The 22,420-nt window shown below is 34.6% G+C and overlaps 1 protein-coding gene across 1 annotated transcript; it reads right to left on the bottom strand.

Moving 5' to 3' along the window:
- Nucleotides 1-218: 218 nt before the first annotated feature.
- Nucleotides 219-21,115, bottom strand: LOC138329083 (FMRF-amide neuropeptides-like). Its single transcript, XM_069275812.1, has 2 exons — nt 20,925-21,115; nt 219-2,549 (listed from the first exon to the last, which is right to left on the bottom strand). Exon 2 carries the CDS (start codon nt 2,545-2,547, stop codon nt 1,498-1,500), a length of 1,050 nt encoding a protein of 349 aa, XP_069131913.1. The 5' UTR covers nt 2,548-2,549; nt 20,925-21,115; the 3' UTR covers nt 219-1,497.
- Nucleotides 21,116-22,420: the final 1,305 nt, after the last annotated feature.

Genomic DNA, 22,420 nt, shown 5'->3' with positions numbered 1-22,420 from the left:
GTGTTTATCACGTGATCCCAATGATGAGGCGATATTTTTGTAACTCAGTGTTTCATTATTTATTAATTCAAAACGTTTGATTATTTTTCCAAAGTACTTGTACGAAATATACCCAATAATGTTCAGTTCATGATACTTTGATAAACAAAGACTACTGCATGTGTTGTAAAGGTTTTCATACTTTTCTGAAATTAAAACGAAAAATAAGGAAAGCCGGGTTACAAATGATATTTTAATCAACAACAATTCGAACATGTAACAAAGCCATTTCTCATCTTGATGGGCCATATCACATTTGATTATTTACATCCGGTAATCATGTTTAAGAGTTGTCTGTTTATTGCATATTCGTATTGCTCAGACGAGGCACCACATCTTGGGTGTTGTTCTGTTAAGGTGGATCAAGCAGTTAGTGATTTAGATATTATCAGTTTGACCGATCATATAACGTACATTCCTATCTGTAGAACAAAATCTGAAAATTTTAGCATAATATTTTCACTTTTTCAGAATGATTGAAATGATATATTGTTTGAACTTAAATGATAATCAATATACGATATTGCGGCCTAGACAAATGTGACGTCATCTAAAAGGCGTCATTTTTAAAACCAAGTAATCTGCAATTCATATTTGTGTTTCAATATTAGACACAAGCAATAAATAACTTTTATAATACTAATGCATTTTTAAAATATAAATTAACGTTTAATATCTCAAATCAGAGTGATTAACTAATACTACTTTATTACACTACAGATGTTGTAACCATTATTTTACGACATAGGTCAAAATAAGTTCTAGTTTGGTTCAGCGAAATCATAATTTGATATGATTTCTGGAAAGTCATTCTACGTTATACCAAATTGGTTGCGTTACATGATTGACACTTAAGGATTTCTGAACACCCATTATTCACTGCCTTATCTTGTCGTTTTAATATACTAACATGCCATAGTTATGAGTGATGTTAAAGAAATATAACCGTGATGCATTGTTGCAATGAAGATATCTATAAACTTTCATTTAGATTTCTGAGTAGTGGAATGTTTTCCGAGTACTTATCATTGAGTAATTAAATTCGTTCAAACAGGTAGATTTCGCTCACATTTAACCACTGTCTAATAAGCTGTACTGTTCCGTATGGCATTACAATGTAGCCAACTGGTCAACGTATCACGGTAAAGGATATAAACAGCATGTTTACACACTGTAGTATCATCGTGTGGATTGTTCGTTCCCTTTTAACATTAGTTAGTGTATAACTTAACACACGATACACAGAACTCCACTGTGTTTCAATTTTATTACTTTCACCGTTTGATGATCTTTACACAATGTATCTTCTTTCCATTCACTGATTTCTGTAGAAATATGGATTTTCGGAATAACTTTAAATGTTGCAAAAGGAAACAATGTCGGCAAGTTTTAAAAACAGATTCTGCTTAGAGTTAGTCAGACAGGAAGTGATCTTTCTGGACGGTGGATATGACGTGTTTACACAGACTCGTCAGAGCGTTTGCCTATTCTAATGAAAGATGAATGTCCTAGACGCCCAACTCGGACATATGGCCGTCTTCCTATTCTCATAAAGGACGATGTCGGGATTTTTCCAAAACGTATGAATGCTCTTTTCATTTCTGCGCCACTATGGTCAACACTTCGTCCTATACGCATGAATGAACTAATCCTCTTCTCTTGTGGTTCGTCTTCATTTTCTGGGTCAACGTCCGAAACTTCGTTTTCGCCATCAATATTTCTGCCGATACGCATGAATGAGCTCATTCGTTTTTCCTCTGGATCGTCCATGCTTTTGCCGATACGCATAAATGAACTCATCCGTTTATCCTCGGGGTTGTCCAGACTTTTGCCGATCCGCATGAAAGAACTCATTCGTTTGTCCATTGGTTCATCCGAATTCTTTCCAATTCTCATAAATGTGCTTAACCGCTTGGCAACTTCATCTTCTGTAAGGCTTTTACCGATGCGCATGAATGAACTCATTCGTTTATCTTGTGGTTCGTCATCCATACTCTTTCCGATTCTCATGAATGAACTCATCCTCTTATTTAAAGAATCTCCATCCATACTTTTTCCTATTCTCATAAACGAACTTAATCGCTTCTCAAGTGGTTCGTCGATACTCTTTCCAATTCTCATGAAATTGCTTAATCGTTTGTCCATCGCATCGTCGGAGTTTTTACCGATTCTCATGAAAGAGCTCATGCGTTTGATTTCCTGTGGATCATATGGACTTTTACCTATTCTCATAAATGTGCTTAAGCGCTTATTTTCATCCATAAGTTCGTTTTCGTTTGGTGAGTCGTATGATTTGCCTATTCTCATAAAAGAACTCATTCTTTTCTCCTGTCCATTTACTGTATGATCTTCATCATCTTTACCGATGCGAACAAATGAGCTCAGGCCTCTTGCCACTCTGTTATGACTTTCACTGTCGACGTCATTCTCAGCCTCCGTTTCCGCTTTTGTCAGTTTGAAGTATAAGAGCGTCAAAACAAGCAGACTCCATGGTCGGACCAAATACATTTCTGAAATCAAAAGAAATTAAATTCAGACAAAAAATAGTGTTGTTTGGATATTAAGGCTAATTTTGAAAATCATATCTTCCCCAAGGAAATTGTCGAGAAAAATGTTTCATATTTCGAAAATAACAAAAATGAACAAAAAATAAGTGTTGTGTTGTTGAGCGAAATTTTATAACCTCGTCTACAGGTTTGAAATAAAATTTGATTCGAATAGTGCTATTTTATCGAGGATGATTATTTTTCTCTAACAATGAAGACGCCAGCAGATGTCATTGGAAATGTTGAGTACCCCATGTATTATAAACGTGAACACAGAATAAAGCTTCCTGCTAGATAGAAGAGTTGTAATTAGTATAGATGACCCGCATGGCTAGCTTCTAGAGTCAGTGGGTTATGTACACAACACTATCACAAGACCTGCTTCAAACTCTATTGAAAGATCTTAAGTGAAAATTAAGTGAGCAAGTGAACTTGGCGCGCACCTGCTAATTAAGCAACAACCTTCACGTAAAAACATATTACATAATAACACGTTTCCATCTAAATCGGAAGCGGAAATCTATAAGATCATTTTCAAACCGATTATGTCTTGGCTGCACATAGTTTTTAATTAATAATGATTGAAATATTAATTCTAAAAAGATTCAGTATTATCTCGTTCAATTAAGCTTCACTTGAGATCCCGTGTCGCATTGAGTTATTTCTCATATTTCTCATTTATATATAAAGACAACTTTGGTTTTAATTTGTTTTACATCGTAATGTTTATCTAAGGAGTGTCAGGTTAATCAAGTGAGGAAAGAGGAAGTACCATTTACGGCAGAACCTGACAACTATACCGCGTACCACAGGGGCAACTCAATGAAATGGATATTGTCATACATTTTTTTGTGTTTGGTGGATGGACTGATGAGTATATATGACAGTCATGTGATTTTTTTCGGAAAATATGGATTTGAAAAATTATTAAAAATCGGGATATTTACTATAAAACAGAGAAAGGGACGACAGTCGCCATATTGGATTTTTTACCCACCTCGATTAAAGTTAATTTTTTCACAACAGTATACCTTTTTTTCCCAGAGTCATAGTCACGCATCAGTCCTCCGATAATACATGATCACACACAAACCATGCAAATGCATATAAACGATGTCTATATAGTCAAACGCAATATTTTAATCCAAAATTACCGGCGCTTTCTGACTTGTGACATCGAAAGCAACGTTCTAGTGAAGAGCGATTAGAGTGACTTCCCTTGCAATGTCATTCAATGGGTTTAGTCAGAGGCATTCCGATACGTTTTAATATTCAAATTTTCCGCGAAAACAAACGTATCGGAATATCTCTGATTAAACCGATTGAATTACACTGCAGGGGAAGTCACTCTATAATCGCTCTTCACTAGGACGTTGCTTTCGATGACACTGGGAAAAAAGGTATACTATTGCGAAAAAATTAACTTTAATCGGGGTGGGGGTAAAAAAATCCAATATGGCGACTGTCGTCCCTTTCTCTGTTTTATAGTAAATATCCCGATTTTTTAATAATTTTCCAAATCTCGTATTTTTTGAAAAAAAATCACATGACTGTCATATATACTCATCAGTCCATCCACCAAATACAAAAAAAATGTATGACAACATCCATTTTCATTGAGTTGGCCCCCTGTGCCGCGTACGTGTCGAAAGCGTCATGTGGATAGGGTAATGTATCGGTGTACCTTAACCAATAAGACACTGCGGTCCCTACTTATAACGTGGCTACAGGTGATTTCACTGATGAGTGACATGATCAAAGATAGAATGACGATTATCAATCCAGTAAAAAATCAAATCATTTCCGCACTTGAAAATATATCCATTAATTTTACTTCAACTATGAAGCGCCGTTATGTAAATTACGATCTGGAATACTGGGAAACCTGACTATGGACTTTATATTTACCTGCATAATATATCATCTACATGTAGATAAACATGAACGAACTAATGCATCACGATCATGCACGTTCTCATTGTCCACGAAAGTAGCATATAACTTACTCCGACTTCCAACTGGCATACGCGTGAAAATCGTGAGGTCAAAGACAATACAAATTGTTATAGCCAAGTGATATAAGGGAGCAGACAGCAACTGCACTAGACTTGATTTCTAATATTACTACTCCAAACATGTTAAAGAAGCAATTACAGTATCGTTGATACACTCGCTATCCTCACGAACGCGCCGCACCGATCAGTCGATAGGGGCGTGTTGACAGGGCTGCTAGGAAATGATTCTGTATTCCATTTTTGACTTAATAGACTCCTTCATGTCGCTAGGTGAACTGACAAATTACTTCTGATTAGTTCAGAGAATGTGATCCTTTATTAATCGCTAAATAGAAAGAACCTTGCAGTACTGAATGAAGTGTTTGGAATAAGTTCATTAAATTATGAAAGCATTTATAACATGAAGAACCTTTGGCGGATTATGAATGTTAGTTTTGCATAAAATTTATATTATAAAACGGATCATAGCATAACTGGTCTTCACATTTTTAATTTTTTTTTTTTTGGGGGGGGGTGTATTTTTACTTGTTTGTAAATATAATCAATATAATTAATAAGATTTCTAGAATGCATTGGATGACAGGGATGAAATACAAGCATACACACAAGTTGAACATGTGTAAGTTGGTGTGTTTTATTGTTTGTGTTTCAGATTTGTTCACTTCTCTTCAATGCAATATAGACCTTAGAATGAGGAAGCAATTGCATAGCGAAAGTTTTGTCATATGAGCCATTCAACCGCTATTCCGTCAAACCTTTCCGATGCACGGCTATAAATATCATCTGACCAGCTTTGACTAGGTAACGTCTATTTCGTAATAGTCATTCATGCTCAAAAGGTTTACGGACGAACATATGTAATATAATTCAAAAACAGTTTCTACAGAAAGAAGGAAACATACTATCAGTAAAGTGTTGGTCATTATTGCAAAGTTTTGTTATAGACAAGATGAACATACCTTTAGATTATATATGCTTCCGACTTGGTTAAATATTATTTATGATATTGTTGACTTGTTTGAGAGCTATTGTAAAAAAAACGGAATGTACACGATAATTACTCTTCCTCATAGGGGATAGAAGAAGGTGACTGTGTTATTTGAACCTCATTAAAAACATTCATTTAAGAACACAAAACATCCATCAGTAACGCTTATCTTTCTTCGTTAATAGTATCATATCAAACGAATTGGCGATTAGGATATCGTTTTACGACGGGGGTCTCAAACAGATCAAACAGATCGATACGTATTCTGTTTGTATAGGTGATATCTAAATTTTAGGTTTGATAGATATAAATATAAACTTTATTTATTTTCATCGATTACGAAACAAGTTGTACAACTTATGTAAATCATTCTCGATGGCCCGGATGTAAGCGCGCGAGGGATCTTACTGTGGGAGGAAACCGGAGTGCCCAGAGAAAACCCACGTGATCGGGCAGGTGATCCCTAACCTTTTCACGTCCGTGCCGGGGATCGAACCCCGGCCGGCTAGGTGAAAGGCGAGTGGCTTAACCACTACACCACCCGATCATATAAATATAGTGTTAACAGCATTCAAGTGTTAAGGCTAAGAATTGTAGATAACAAAGTTAGTTGCTGTGTTCCATATCAAATGCATCGTTTTATTAATTCAAACTTTCAAACAAAGAAAGTAAAAAAGTAAAAGGGTGTGACACCTGAAATAATGTCATTTATGCAGATGAATTGGTATCCAAGTGTTTATCACTGAAATAAAAAAAAGCGCGAAGAATTATCTCTTAAATCAATAACATTAAACTTGTTATTCATAGAACAAGCGTTATCACGTAATTTTGATGGACACTGCCGATAACTCCGGAACACGTACAAGTGGAAAGTTCCGTGCCTGGGTCGTTATGTCTGCAATACATGTGATTATAACGGCGTTTAATAGCAACAAACAAGGGGTGTGTGGTGGTCTAACTAATCCAGTCTTACTTAATGCCTGACCCGGCGTGAGAGTCATCAGTAATCCCAGCGGCATCTTCATAATCGATTCCACTATCAATTAATTAACACTTTTATCAAATAAGGTAATCAAGTTGGTTCAAATTTGCACAGCGGATTAACACGGACACGTACTTGAGGCCATGCTTCATTGCTACTTCAACTCCTGGTTAATGTCCGTGGGGAGATAATCCCGCCAGCACGCTACCGGCATTACACCTGTACTGTAGCAATCAACTGGTGGACGTGTTTCCCTAGGGAGCAATATTTCACGGCAGATTTCAGATTACGTTGTAATCGTAATGTTATTGAGCTAATCTTATTCTCATTTTGTTTAATTTCTTTCTTTTTTGTTGGGTTTTCAATTGTATGAAGACGACGATGGGGCGTTGTTCAAAAGAAAACATCAAAATGAAATATTAATTTTTCGCTGATATATAGACTGACATACACAGCATTGTTGACGACATTACATTGTACTATTAAATATTCTATTTTGTTCTGGACAATACCGAGTATTTCAATAAGTTTTAATATAAGTGTGCGTTCCATGGAAAATGTATAGGCAAACCAAATTGTATTTAATGAGGGGAAAACCCGTTTGATATCTTCGTTGGTAAATAATGAAAGACAAAGCTATTGAAATCAGCGGTTAAGCAACATTTAAAAATTCTGAAGACAATATCGTTCATCGACTATCAATGGCTTTGTTAAAACTAGTGGAATATTGATGACAATGGTGAGTGACCAACATATTTGCGTCCACTCAAGTGTCCAGATACATATGTAACTAACGCTGGACAAAGCACCTGTCAGCCGATCGCCTAATGACCGTTTCGTGATGGTAGGTATCTTTGTTATTTACCTATTCATAATTAAACAGAGAGCACGAAACTGTGAATAATTTATCGGAAATTTTATAAATACCACTCCAAACTCTAAATAAAGCTCCAAACTCCAAATAAAGCTGAGTGGAAAACAAAGGCTTATTCTCGCTGGGTTGGGATAGTGAAATGAATACGATATAAGAGAGTGTGATTAATTTCAGTACTTTTATGGTGATACATATGTCTAACGTGTGTCTGTGAAAATATTTTGTATATTTAACGCTGATTGACCTGTTTGCCGTGGCTTTTAACAGCTCATATCACAAGTGATATTGGTGGTTAGAACCATATTGGCTAGGTTGGAGTCTATACTGGTTACGTATTACTGATATTTATTTTGCCATGAAATATACAGCGATATTTTTACAGTATTATAATAAACCCGGGGTGCAAATATGTATCATAACTTCTATCGTAACTCAAATAAATATATATCTATACCAATTCCCATTAGCTTCTTCTCAATCAAAAGGTCAATCGAAGTCCAAGGGGTGTAGTTTCAGAGGACCCTCAGTCTTTTCATTGATTTCACATTGAAGACTGCGTAGCAGATGATTGTATCTCGTAGACAATTACACAAATATGAGTTGTTCTTAGTATGTCTTGTAAATTCGCAAAAATATACAGCTATTTTATTCAAATTCTTTTCTTTTCTACTTTAAAACGAAAATGAATTGACAATTATTTGTGATTTTCAGTCTGGAAATATTTCCGTGGGAGTTAGAATCCTAAAATAGCGAACAATGATTCGATAGCGGTCGTTCAGAGTAACCTCCCCTTCATTGACACGACAAGGTCATTTGTACAGCCCAAGCCTAATCACGGACTTACTTGTCCGAGCTTATGATATTACTCAGGGCGGACCGGGTGGATACAAGTAACGAGAGGAGACTTATCTAGCCTAAAAACATAACGACAAAAACACAATTAACGTCAGCTCGAGACAATTAATATTCTGGCTGGTCATGATTAATGTCTCCGGAAGGTATTTCTACAGCTAATGGGATCTAGAGGATGACCATAACACATCGCCTGTTCTCAGCCCCAGAACGTAGTATATACATCACCAACTCTTATGTCGGACATTGGTAGCAATAATAGTTATAGCTGATTTTTACCGTGATACCCTTCTATATACTTCCTATATGTTTCCCTATAAACAGTCTCAATTACTTGTGTTTCATCCCAAATAAAATTATCTTATGTTCATTTTCATAAATAACATCAAAATGCAATGACGTCCATCAGCTGGGACACGTTTGATTTCTTCCCGAACTCGATACTACGTTTGGGAAAATGTTTCTGCTAGTGTGGCGGCATACATCAATATGCCCATGATGTTTCTGAAGGCCCGAGGATGTAACACTTTCAATGTAATATAAATCTCCACGGACTCATTAAATCTATATAAAATGGCATTTAACTCTCAGCAATGTTTCTTTTTACTTTTTGCATGGTCTCGCGATAATTAAACTCGTAACTTCTAATACATGTTTCGACGAAGTAATCATTTCCTTACTCTCAATACAAATGATAACGAATACAAATGTATTTTTTTATAACGTAAAGAAACGTATTTATATATCTCCTATTCAATTGTAATGTTCAATATAAAAAATATTGTCAATTCTGATTTGTTTAAGTAATCAGTCAATTTTTTTTTCTGAAAACATTATTCGATTATGATATACAAAATAGATATAATAAATGCCAAGACTTATGACAAATAAACCTTAAACATATTACATAACGTTGATATGCATGCCGCAATTCTGGCATGAACTGAATGCGTTTTTAAGATATTCGCGATACTCCATAAATCATATCCGTGTTCTAAAGTTAAGTTCTATGAGCATCAACCCATATTAACTAAAATAGATTTCTAGTAAATAACTGAGACTTTTTGAAAGCCATTTTGAAAGTCTACTTCACATTTCAGGTAAAAGGTTTTGCAGTTTCCTGTGAATTATTTCGTTTGCTCACGCAAACAATCCCAGTTGTATAATAACACACAGACGGGGTAATTATTTACAGATTGAGTCCCAAAATGCTCATCGTGTCTTTCTGTGAATGTATTGTTCGACTTAATTCCCCAAAATGAAGTTATACAGGAAAGATACATATTAAACTAACAACACCCTCGTCTATAATCAATCAGAAAGCAAACACGTACATATGAAATTAGTTTCACTAAAGAAACTCGTTACTTTACATTGCAAAAAAATGTAGAACTATATTTGTTTTGCCAATTTTTTACTCAGTCATTTCTGTCATACGATATATCTAACAAACAAATTATTGAGCTACGTTGTATAATTCAGGTAGATCAAGGTTATTGTAGTTTCATTTTGGACATTGTAAATTTTATGTTTACCCTTGAAGACAAATCGAACCTGTGAACTTTATAGGAATGCTGTGGATTAGGGTTATCATGTGTTCCACCAATTCACTGATAATACATTCAGAACTAAACTATATGTCGATACACGACCGAACGAAAGATGTATAAAGTAGTTTTAGTTATACTGGACTAAAACACAATGTTATTTGATATTATTAACATAACGTTTAGTCCAGTCAATAGGAAACTGCATGTAACAAAACTTTAAACAGCATTTCTCAGTAAATCCTTTTTTCGCTTTGGTAAATTCATCTTTTGAAGGTAGTAATTAAATAGGATATCTTTATCACAAATATACCGTGGAGAAGTTGAGGTGCATGCTTAAAATTATTTGTACATATGTTTATTCGTGGGGTCTTATATTAGTAAATATGCCTCTTACATCCTGATTTTCAATGCATCCATATTTTATATAGACGTAAAACAAATCATGAATCTTTTAGAAAACCAGCATTCATGATAATTAAACTAGACAAAGAATTTTCATATAATGCCTATATTATCACGATAGTTTATGATTTTTGAAGAAGGAACGCTATTCACTTTGCAAGTTGTAATATTTACATTTCCAGTGTGTGTTCACTGTATAATGGTATCATCTAATTTTGATGTTCATTTTTGAACGAATGTCATTTTGACGCGTATGAATACAGTGACGATGACTGAGATCGTGGCAAGGATTCGGTAAACACACCCCCTTTTCAATTGTCCTTATTTCAAATTTTGTGACTCATTAACAAAATCTAAATCTAATGAACATATAACTTGAACAACTAAATGTTTAAAAGAGCTACTGACAGATAACGTCATTGTAAAACTCATTGTTTGGGTTCCGGAAGTTAAAACATTTTCCCGCGAAATCTGGATAGGCTGTTCCATTATTCAACCAGTTCCTTGTAATTTATTTTAGTTTATACATAAGCCATTTATCACTGATCAAAATATCGTCACCAGATTTTGTTATAATTACTCGGTCCATCCTAAGTTACCCCGGATAGAGAAGGTGTTTCTATTAATCTGAAATTGAAGACTGTCATATTGATCTGTCTATTTGCTACACAGCAAAGTTTATATATCTCGATGTCAAGTTAATTTGATTTAAAACCTTTATAAAGATATATTGTTAACACGACTGCGCCTTTAATAAGTTATGTAATGAATTTCATAACTAACATATGAAGATTAATTATCACGTTGTCACAACAAGATATGGTGTGCAATGGAAAGAAACCAAATTAAAAGTCTATAACCTTGAAGAAGACTAAGGACCCCATGCTGTATATTTGTTGTGTTGTTTCATTTATGAACTGTGTTGGTGAAATATTTTATTCACTACGACTTATTTTCTGATCTATTGATCACAAAAGAATGGAATGAGAATAGTTTTTGAAATGAGAACACCAAGAAAGAGTAACGCTACCTTTCTCCTGACTGTTCGTGTAAATTTTCACATAATCAGTTCTTTAGAAATGTATCCCTATAGTTCAACTCCATACGGCTCAGACTGGAACTAAAGATATACTCAACACATTCGCCGTTAAGCGAAAGTTTATAAACATTACATTGAAGATAAGCTATATTTTCCATAACACTTTGATAGTAACGATGCAGTAAAAGCGATGGCACGCTTTACGTGATAAAGACTTGTAAAAATCCTTTAAAGGGACAATTCAGTCTAAGAATTTGTACATATATCGGGAAAAATCCAGTTCTAATGGAAATTAGATCAGTCGGTTTTACTGTAATATGCCTGAAAAGCCCATGGTTGGGACATGTGTGTAGATGTTCAAACTCGCTCGGTGTCCGCCATTACACATTGTGGTCGAACTTCTTGTATGCCGAACCCTGTCCCTTGCTCGTAGAGTAATGCAACTTTTGTCTAGAACTGCTCAAATCGCTCTGAGAGTAGTGTGTTTACCTTATTAGGTGAATTGTCTTGCCTAAAAAAATCATTTTATCACCTTCTCAGTGGTTATGTAGTTTATTTGTTTAACGTGCGTGACTTAGGCTCGGGTATGGGTACAGCGTCCATAGTGTACCTACTTAATCGTATTGATCAACGATTTGATATTTCAACGATATTAATTAAAATACTAAACAATGACTTGGAATTTGTCCATATGTTATGTTATATGTTTCATAAGAAATGTAGAACAATACATTTATGCCATATTTTGCTTCTTGCTTATGTAAAAGAATTAGCCTGAGTGAATTGTCCCTTTAAAATCATTGCAAACAAAAAATAAAATAAAAAATAATAATGGTCTAACGAATTGGTGCACTCCAGTGCGTCCTTGGTTGTTATTTGAGAAGGAACTTCTGACTGAAATTCATAAATACCCAAAACACTGTGTCAATGTGACGTCTTAATACAAGCATTAACACGGAACGTCATGGTAACAGATAGTTACATAAAACAAGATTCATCAGGCCAGTTGAGCCGTTCTTTTACCCACATTTCGAATATTTAAATTGAATTCATTTACATGTATAAAGTACTCATGATATACATGGTATCGTTTATTGTTAACCTTGTTTTTGTTGAAGTGAAATTGGTTTTACGTTTGTAGTTCAGTTACAAAGGATATATTTTATAAATATCTATTAGTCTTGAAATAACGGTCAAATCAGGAAAATGTATCTATATTTAAATGTAGACAATTGTCCCGTCCATGGCTGAACTGTGTCCTTGTATAACCACTAAAGGGCGCCACGTACCTCCGAAAAGCCTGTCTAATTGACTTCATATTAGATTAGGGATATGTCGTCGAGCGAAAAACTCGTATAGACAACTGTCAGTGACACGAGATCTCTGGATAAACCCGCACCATTCTTCCCAAGTAGCGAGATACGTTACTTAGCTATGTATCATATGAATCATTGTTGTAGCAAATTTTGCTAACACGGACTACACATGACGGCTAAACTAAGCTAATCTTAAACGATTAATACCCGGGTCAAACGGCCACCAATCCTGGCAACATAACTTCACAACATCCTGTTACAGAACTACAGTTTCAATTGTTAACCGTAAAAAGTGAATACAGTTTCGGGTAAACTTTGAGACATCAATTACCAGACAAACACACGTCTAAGAACATAATAACACATTCGAACTGTTACAGTGCAGAGATTGGGTTTTCCTACAATTACTAGGAAATTACATAACACAATGGATATCGTGAACGTTTTTTTTATAACAAAACATCTGATCCTTACTCGACAGAATACTGACCCCCATTTGTATGGAATCGTAGGGCAAGTTCTATCATTATCCTCAAAGCGAACTGGTTACTATTCTAATACGTGGACTGATCCGTTAAGATTCCTGCCATTACATTTTCAATAACACCAGTCGCTAGCAGACCATCGCTCTGTTTACCATTTATATTTTCATAATGGTATTTTGCAGATACACTCATCTATTCTAAAAAGTAAATTCCTATAATCAAATCATGACAATATCGTCTTTGTAAGCATTTTGGAAGGCATTTTTATTTACAGTTTTAAATTTTCTGTGTTTCTGACAACATATACGTCGTGTGATAGCACTGAACAGAGCAAGATGTCGACCTTTTACAAGGAGATCCAACGGAAACGTACTGCAGCCTCCCAAAACGTACACCCAACACAAGCATACAAAGGAGACCGTCCTTAAATAAACCTGGCTGGTAATAGGAAGTTTATCAAAAACGAAACCACACCATTTAAGTTATGATAGAAAGAAATTGTAGAATTTTCCGTTGCTACATGAATAGACATGAATAGAATATCAATATTTTTGACTAAACTGTCATTGAAACGGAGCATATGTTAGTAATATAATTACGTCACACTAACACGTCCATATTGACATTAACACTTTTAAATGAATATCACTCAAAGACAATAGTGGTTAATAGGATAAGGCAGTATAACTTTGATATTTGGTCTCACATAATCTCTCATATCTCGGAGTTTCTAATTTGTTGTAATTGACTTCTCATTAATACGGCCAATGTCCGTTTTCTCAGTGGCATAGTTAAAATGTTTTATCAGTAGTTCGTACTGGAGAGTAACAAATGTCACGGGTTGAGGACGACGTACTGTCGCGAGCAGGTGCAGCGCTCTGTAGGATAATCGTGTATCTATTCGTTTGATCTAATTCTGTCTAGACTAAACACAGTTCATCAGCAAGTTTTATCCTGAACATGACCAGGGTTATAGTTGATGAACTGTCAACCATGCACATCGCATCCGTGGTTTCATTTTGTAACAAATCAATTTTCGTTTCATTTTTCTTTATATGAATAAAAGTAGGCTGCGTTTTAGCAAATACCAATTTAGGTTTGGAGATAATATTGAAGTTTAATCAAACATATGAAATTTCAAGTTCCACACCATTCAGTTTTGGCAATACTATACGCAAGATATATAATCGACTAGAGAATTTATAAGTTTCATATAATTATTTGTAACATTGTTGACCATGGCAACATTCCTCTATGTATAAAACACAAGTGAAATTATTTCTTATTCCATTCGAGTTTATACTGGGTTGATGATGTGCTATTATAAACAGTACACATATTGCGTTTTGTCACATTGGCCAGCAGAAATAAATGACTTATAAGAAATAAAAATGGTTAAAATATAGAGATTGCTGAAATTCGGAGAAGCAGCACACCTTATTGTCAACACAGACATTTAAAAATTTCATACTGAGACATGACCTTATGCGAATGGAAATTGATTTGGTACAATGGATAGAAAATTCAAATATTCAACCTCATCTATAATTTGGTAACAAGACCAGGAAGTATGTCGATATTTCGGAGAAGATGACCTCATTTATCTAGTACTTTGCCAGAATTACTCATAAAAAATGAAGATAAACACTTTTGTCATCAATTGTTGATTTGCTGGTATTTCCTTAGCAATATTTCATCAGTCCGAGGCTATTGCCCGTATTTCAGTGTTTACGTGCCGTTGATAATACACAAGTCACAACAGACGAGACCAGACCAATGTAGGTCAACGATACGAGCTTCACATTAAAAGTAGCGTTTGCTCTCACATTGTAATATCCGCATCCATCGTATAGTTTAGCAACGTACGATCCATGTCGTAAAAATAGAAATCGAAAGTTCACTATCATAGTACGTGTTTATATATACCAGAGTTATGTGCCCTTGCAGATAGGTATTGATTGTGACGTCAAGTGTTTGCAAGCTTAACGTCATACTTTTCAGAGAAAAAGAAGTGAGTTTCTCTCACAAAACAAGTGACGTCACAATGGATACATAATTGCAAAAAAGATAACTATGTACAAATACCAAATACCTTTATTTAAGACTAATTCCGCCATTTACATCTGTAATGTGCCATATGAATAAATTTGAGGTAATTTTACAATTATAAAATACCAATGCTTCATAATGTTATCGTGCTAATATAAAGGTCGTTAAATGATACCCTATGTTGTTTGATATATCACTTTAACAATAACGGTATACATGGGTAATATAACACAAGTTTGCGTTTCTATTGATATATATTTTCAGTTTGCACCGACATGGACTCAATAACCATGCTTTCTAGTATTATCATTATCAGTGTATAATGATAGTACAACACGCGCGGCGGTTCTTTTGTTACGGGAATAATCAATGGCGTAGCAACGTTGGGTCATGACCCCATTTTTGGTGGAAACATATGAATGAGTCGATTCCAATCAGCTGTTAAATCGAATTCGTTGAAGATGACGAGAGTGAAAAAAATGGGTATTCAAATAAAAAATATGCAACTGCCGCGAGAATAAATAATATTCATTTACGTGAAAAACTGTAAATATAAGGAAAAGAACCTCATAACCTCAACAAAATGAAAGTCTATTCCTTATATTTACAGTTTTTCACGCAAATAAATGTTCTATCTATTCTCGCGACAGTTGCGTATTTTTTAATAAAATACCCATATTTTTTCTACCGTCATCGTCAACGAATTCGATTGAACAGCTGAATGGAATCGAATCATTCATATGTTCCCACCACATGTGTGGTCATGACCCGGCGTTGCTACGCCAGCGATATTCCCGTAACAATAGAATCGCCGCACGTGTTGTACTATCATTATGCGCTGATAATGATAATACTAGTAAGCATGGTTATTTAGTCCATGTCGGTTCAAACTGTAAATATATATGTATAACTTCCAGGGACATATATTCAATGAGTATAGTGAACTATATATGTATAATTTTCAGGGCCATACATTCATGCATATTCAATGAGTAAAGTGAACTACATTCATGTATTCTCAAGGACACTACATAATAGAATGTATAAGTTTTATTGTAACTGCGGTTTCAGCTACCTTATAAAAATCTGGCAGTAATTAACTTCACATGTTTTAGAAAACAAAACATCACATGTGATATTATTAGATAGTTTACTGCCTGCCCTTCAGGTGTATTTTGACGCTCAAATAATCATTAAGGTAATATTAGTTCTTAATGAAGATATGGTGTCTCAGATGAAATACATTTCTGTTACTGCCTTAGGCATTTCTATTCATACGGAAAAGGTATTATATTTGCCCCCCCTAAGCCAATTAAGTATATACTTACCGTAGCGTCAAATGTTCAATACTCCCATGGGACATAACTGTTCGATTTGATTTGTTTTAACATTATTTTCTTTACTTCATACGTCCTTTTTTTATAAAAACCGTCTGCGCCACTCTAAGTATTTTTCAAGTTCATATATAACATGTAGTTTCATTATTATGGAAGTGTCCTCTAACCACTCTTATATTACCCTTGTTTATGAAACGCTATCCGCCACATCTGAAGGCGGTGACAGTCACATTGATCAGCCCGCATAACGGAATACGGGAATGATTAACTTCCGGTCGCGTTTTATTGCAATGATTCGTCCCATTATTCCGCAACATAGGTAGTTTCTTTCTAAGTAAAATCAATCGAAAGTTAAATACCTTGTTATTAATTCTGCTATGTCTGATATAAAACAACATGATATAAGAAAGATTTTTTTAATTAGCAAGACAGGGTAAAAGCCAAATAGTGCATTAATGATGAATGCTTCTTGAATAAAACAATCGCATGGTATCTCACTAATAGTGATGGATTTTTAACGTGTTTGCAAGTGCGATTAAAGCACATTGTGAAATGTAACATACGCATGTTTCAAAATTAGTGTATCTGTTAAAGATGCTCCACCGCCGACGGAGCATAAATGATATACATCATTTGAACAATAATCTGTGTTTAATCTAAAAAAAAAATATTATAAAATAATTTGTTTTGCATTTGGTGCATGCGCAATCAGTACTGCATTCCATATAGGATATAGTGCCACGGAATTTTTTCGGGATGCAATTAATTATTTTTCATATTTGTAACTTGAGGTAAAATTAGAAGCTCTAATTTAAGTAAAATTAGAAGCTCTAATTTTACAATGGTGGTAATGGTTTAAAGTAAGTAACTTTTTAACTGAAGCAAAATACTAAATCGTCTGCTCCTGTTTTTTATGGTGAAAAAATACCATTTGTCGGCGGTGGAGCATCTTTAAGAATTCATTAAAAAGACTTTTGCGTCAATTACTATTTTTTCAGTGTGGTGGATACCCGGCTGATCTTACAATAAATAGTTTGACGTCGGGCACAATGGCGCCTTGTTTTCACATTACGATCGCAATAACAACTTTAATTACTTGTGATATACTTATTATATTTTTGCATGAAGGGAAATACAAGGCAAATAAAAAGGATATTTTTGAAGAGGCTTGAATTTAACTTTAATATTTGCTCTTTAACAGCTTTCAGTTTCGATTAAGCTTTCGTTATTATATCTCTGTGTGCTATTTGTCTATGACTACTTCGAGTATATATTCGTGTTGGCTCCATAATCTAAGACTATTGTCTGTATACCGACGTTTGGTACCCTATCATCAAAAACGGATTGAAAATATAAAATGATTTTTGTCTTTCTGAGACCTACTTTCCTGCGCCATGCATCGTAACATATAATCATTTGTACGCTGAAATGCTTTTCAAGAAATGTTATTTACGCTGATTATGGGAAATAACACAGACGCACAAACCTTCTGTCAAAATGATAATTGACTATCTAATGAAAAAAAATAAGTATGATAATAAAAAATTGTCCAACACAGTTTCTTTAAACAAAGTACATTTGAAGACTTGTTAGTTTAAATAAAGTCTATTCACTTTCGTCTTTCTACAAGTCGCATTTATATCCGAAATGGATAAACACGCCGTTTCTATTAATATCTTATTAAAGGTATCCCTGTCTCGGTTTTAAAACAAAATCCGTTCAATTTTGATCATAGGTACAGTAAGCAGTAGTTATCCATTATACGTTTGTTATTGTAAAAACTTATTTATCAAATGATCAGTTAGTAAATTGATATATTAATGCGATCATTAATGATAATAAAGATTAACACAAAAAAGGTTTGTAAGACGTGCATTTCTACGGCTCATCCCCATACGTTAGTGAAGAGTTCAAAACTATTGAGATTCCTCCAGCCATGAGCCATGATGTTGGTGATATCCTTAAACTCCGACGGCCACCAAATCAGTCTCACTGCCTAAGTATTTAAAATACATCAATTTTAGGTGAGCTCATGCTACGAAGATTGTCGGAATATTTTCAAACCCATCCTTAAAATGTTTTTCAAGACAAAAAATAACTGTGATATAAAGATATCAACCACTAACAAAGTACTGATTCCAGGTAAAGTAAGTGTATTTAGTGAGGTTCACAAAAAAGACCATTGATTTAATTGGAGATGTCCAGTATTTTGTACTCTAACTTATTTGAGTCCTAGTTTCGTTCCGTTTAAGAAAGATTTTAGGGGTAACAACGATGCTAATCACAGCTTAACGCAAATAATTTAGTCAATATTTCTCTGATCCATACATAATTGTCAATGTTACAGCCGTTCATGTTTTCCATACTGTCACTATTGAACGTTCTCTAGACTATTGGGTGAAAAGTCTGGCATTCATTCTACTTGTCCATTGTCGTCACATGGAATGAGCAAAATGGAAATGTGTCGTTGTCTTGTCTGTAAAATTGTATTTTACACCTACATGTCACGAAAATGTTGTCACTGATACAGAGATCTATTCTAGACAAAGAGAGAGACCATAAGTACGGCACATAAGTGTATATCGTTATATTAGAAGGATGACTTATTGTGGACCAGACCCCTTAACAAATAACATATTATTATATAAAAGTTTGCTTCTGAAAAGAATTCAAAGCTTATGAAAATATCTGGGAAAACTGGTTTACAGGTCTGACGCCATGTTGAATAAGCAGAAGACAAACGTGATCTTTTCTAGTCCGTGCCTTTCGATTAATAACACAATCATAATGTTACATCCTTACAACACACAACACATTGAAAAGAAGTAAAAAAAATCCGGACAAAATTCAAAAGCATGTACTGTGTTACACCATGTAGGTGATGGAAAATGAAGATGTTATTTATCAGTAGCGTAAGAATGATTCTAAATTTCGAAAGAAATTGTCTGACTTTCATAAGTTTTAAAGTGCATTCTAAATCCTAATAATCTTAATTGGTTTGATTGGCCTCTATTTATTTCCTTCCCGACAAAACATTTCGTTTTCTTTTTTTAATGAGTAGCTATTGTGATTCAAATTATCTATAGTTTACCCGAACTTTTAGACATGCAACACATGCTAAGACGGAAGGTCACGAGTAAATGTTAATTGACGAAGTTCTCTGTTATCATGTATATTCTATGGTATACGCGCACTTCTTGGTCACAATGAGACCAGAAGATATACAGTCGCCTTTACAAAATTACCAGCAAATATAGAGCTTAATCTTGTTGGAGTTCCAAATCAAGATATTTTAAATTAGCACTTGGACGTGGCATTTCACATGTATGTATGTAACATTTAGCTGATGATAAACCTAGGTTTATATATCCTATAAATAATACAAAATGTTGTCGTTTTTTAGATTATATTTCACACGGCCGACACATGTCTAAGAAAGCCCTAGTGTTACTTGTTTGACAATTTGATTATAACGTTCTGTTCCTGACAGATTCATCTATCACACTGTTTCTCCACCGCCTATTTGTTACCGTTGGTAATATCTGGTGCCGCGTCTTGTATAGTTCAATCATATACGTTACCTTTGAAATAAACATTCCTTTTATGAAAGAAAAATATAATCATAGAACTAATCATAGTGTTGTCTGTCTACGAAAACATACAAAACAGTAGGACGCGTAGACATGTGTAGAATCCGATGGAAAGGGTTCAAGCATAGAATGCAAGATAGTTTTCGCGACACGTTCAAACGAAATTAAAAAAAATCCAAGGCACTTTACACGTTTGGATCCAATAAAAGGAAAGGAACCGGTGTCTTTTATGAGAATAATGGAATAGAAACGTCTGATTCAATGCCCACATAATTTGTGTTCAGTTTATAGGGGATGTCATGCATTAAACGTTGTTTACCGGTTTGCTCGTTTTTCGGCATATAACATGCAGCTTTTCTTCTTAAATAAATGTCACTTTCGATAATGAAAAAAATAAAATGCCAATGTTACATTTGTCAAAACGCAAAATTAAAGTCAATTCAACTTTTCGAAGTAACGGACTCAAATTGACATGTTTGTCTCAAGGTGTTGATCACTTAATGTTAATTAAACAGGATACGAGCATCTCATTCTAGCAGCCATTCCGACAATCATCACCCATTTACGAATTATTGTACTAAAACACCTCTAAAACGGTATTAAAAACGGTATTTGAAACGTACCATTTTCAAAGTTTTTCATTCAACTGATTTATTGATGTATACCCTAACTCTATATCGTTTTCTAAATCATTTAAGCGAAAATCTTTAAACTGATTAATATAAAATAATTAAAGTAATGATTTAAAAAAACTGACTCATATAGCGGAAATTTACTGCATTCTTTTTTTGGTTCTATAAATCAAAACTTAAATAATATTTGTCTTTGTTCTTGCGAAAAAGCAATGGCCAAAAACTTACCTTGTACGGTAGATTAATCGGTTAGGTCCAGATATTGACTAAAGTTTGAATGTCCGTTTCACTAATTAGTGTGCGTGGCAGAGGAACCGAGTATCGCCGTATCTGTAGCTGCCAGGGGAAGAGGCGTCTTATTTAAACTCAATATTAATGTATGCAGATTCGGGGTATATATCGTGGAGTGGGAACAGCCGAGGTTTAATCGTGCACGTACAGCATAAACCTGCGTAACTACCACGCGGACTCAAAGGTCCCACTCAAAGGTGTTCCGAACTGTCAATTAGACGAGGTCGATCACTGATTGGCTGTAGCGAATAACAGGCTCCTCATTTAATTTGCAGGCGTCTGTCACAGCATGGCTTGATGGTGGAGACTGATGAGTAGGGCATGACGGCAAACGATTTGGCTTCATTGATAGACAGTTTGCCAGACACTTCCATGCTAATTCCCAATAAATATTGTCACAGTTGGAGGTGTGCCATGGAACAAACGAGGTGGTCAATAGATCCCGACTAACAGGTATACACTATAGATAACTTAGCCTTCTCGATTATATCATTATAACACTCAATCTGCATTACACCCACATACAACTGGACAGCAACTAACTACATAAATGACAATGTTAAAATTATCAAAAGTCTCGCTATTTATTACGAGTTTTGTCAATATGTCTTTTTTATAAACAGACAAATGAAAAAAGTAAAATTTATTTTGAAATTATTTGTAGTGTGTTTGCTTTTTATTGGTTTTAGAACTATCAGAGAATGTCCTGTGTGTTTGAGAAATCACATGAACATGCATAATTTTAGCAAAATTTTAAAGATCCAATACAGTTTAAACTATCTTTTATCTGATGTCTCGAGGTTTAGTCTTATGATATTTATTACAATAAATTATGAAGAATTAAACCATACAATTTCGCCTTAATAAACAGGGATCTCAATAAGACAAGGGCCGGTTTTGGCAAGTTAAACTGTATAACACTTGATGTCCCATTATCAATTAGAGTTTTTGAAAGGTTTTAGTATGTTGTCGCATCTTTTTTTCTATGGTTGCGATAACCTGGTGCATATTATAGTGCTATCTCACTGGAGCATGTTAGCTGATGATGCCAGTAAAACATGACAGGCGGTCAACATTTCAACGCACTCTTTTGAAACCAAGGTAAGGTTCCAAACCATCAAAATAGTAAAACACGTCAAATATATCGTTAATAGAGACGCATACATATTGACGATGATTAAGAATCACGTGTTTTTATTAATCGGAGGCATTAGAAATTGTGTTGTGTGATGCTTTTAGTATTTTCGATCTAGTGATTTTTCCCAATTATTAAAAGTGTTTCATATTCCATCATAGTGTCAAACTAAGAGTAATCATCTAATTTTTTTTTCAAATTGAAGTGTGTACAATGTGACACATTCTCGGAGCAACCCCCCTTACGGTGTGATAGTGTATTTTTGACAATGCAAAATATTTACCAACCGAAAAAGATG

This window comes from Argopecten irradians, chromosome 8, assembly GCF_041381155.1.
Source record: "Argopecten irradians isolate NY chromosome 8, Ai_NY, whole genome shotgun sequence".
Classification (NCBI taxonomy): Eukaryota; Metazoa; Mollusca; class Bivalvia; order Pectinida; family Pectinidae; genus Argopecten; species Argopecten irradians.
The sequence above is the reverse complement of the archived record's forward strand: the minus strand, read 5'-3'. Positions and strand labels throughout refer to the sequence as shown.

Bases quoted from the DNA above. Each gene is read 5' to 3' on its own strand.
- LOC138329083 (XM_069275812.1), bottom strand. From the start codon at position 2,547: ATGTATTTGGTCCGACCATGGAGTCTGCTTGTTTTGACGCTCTTATAC.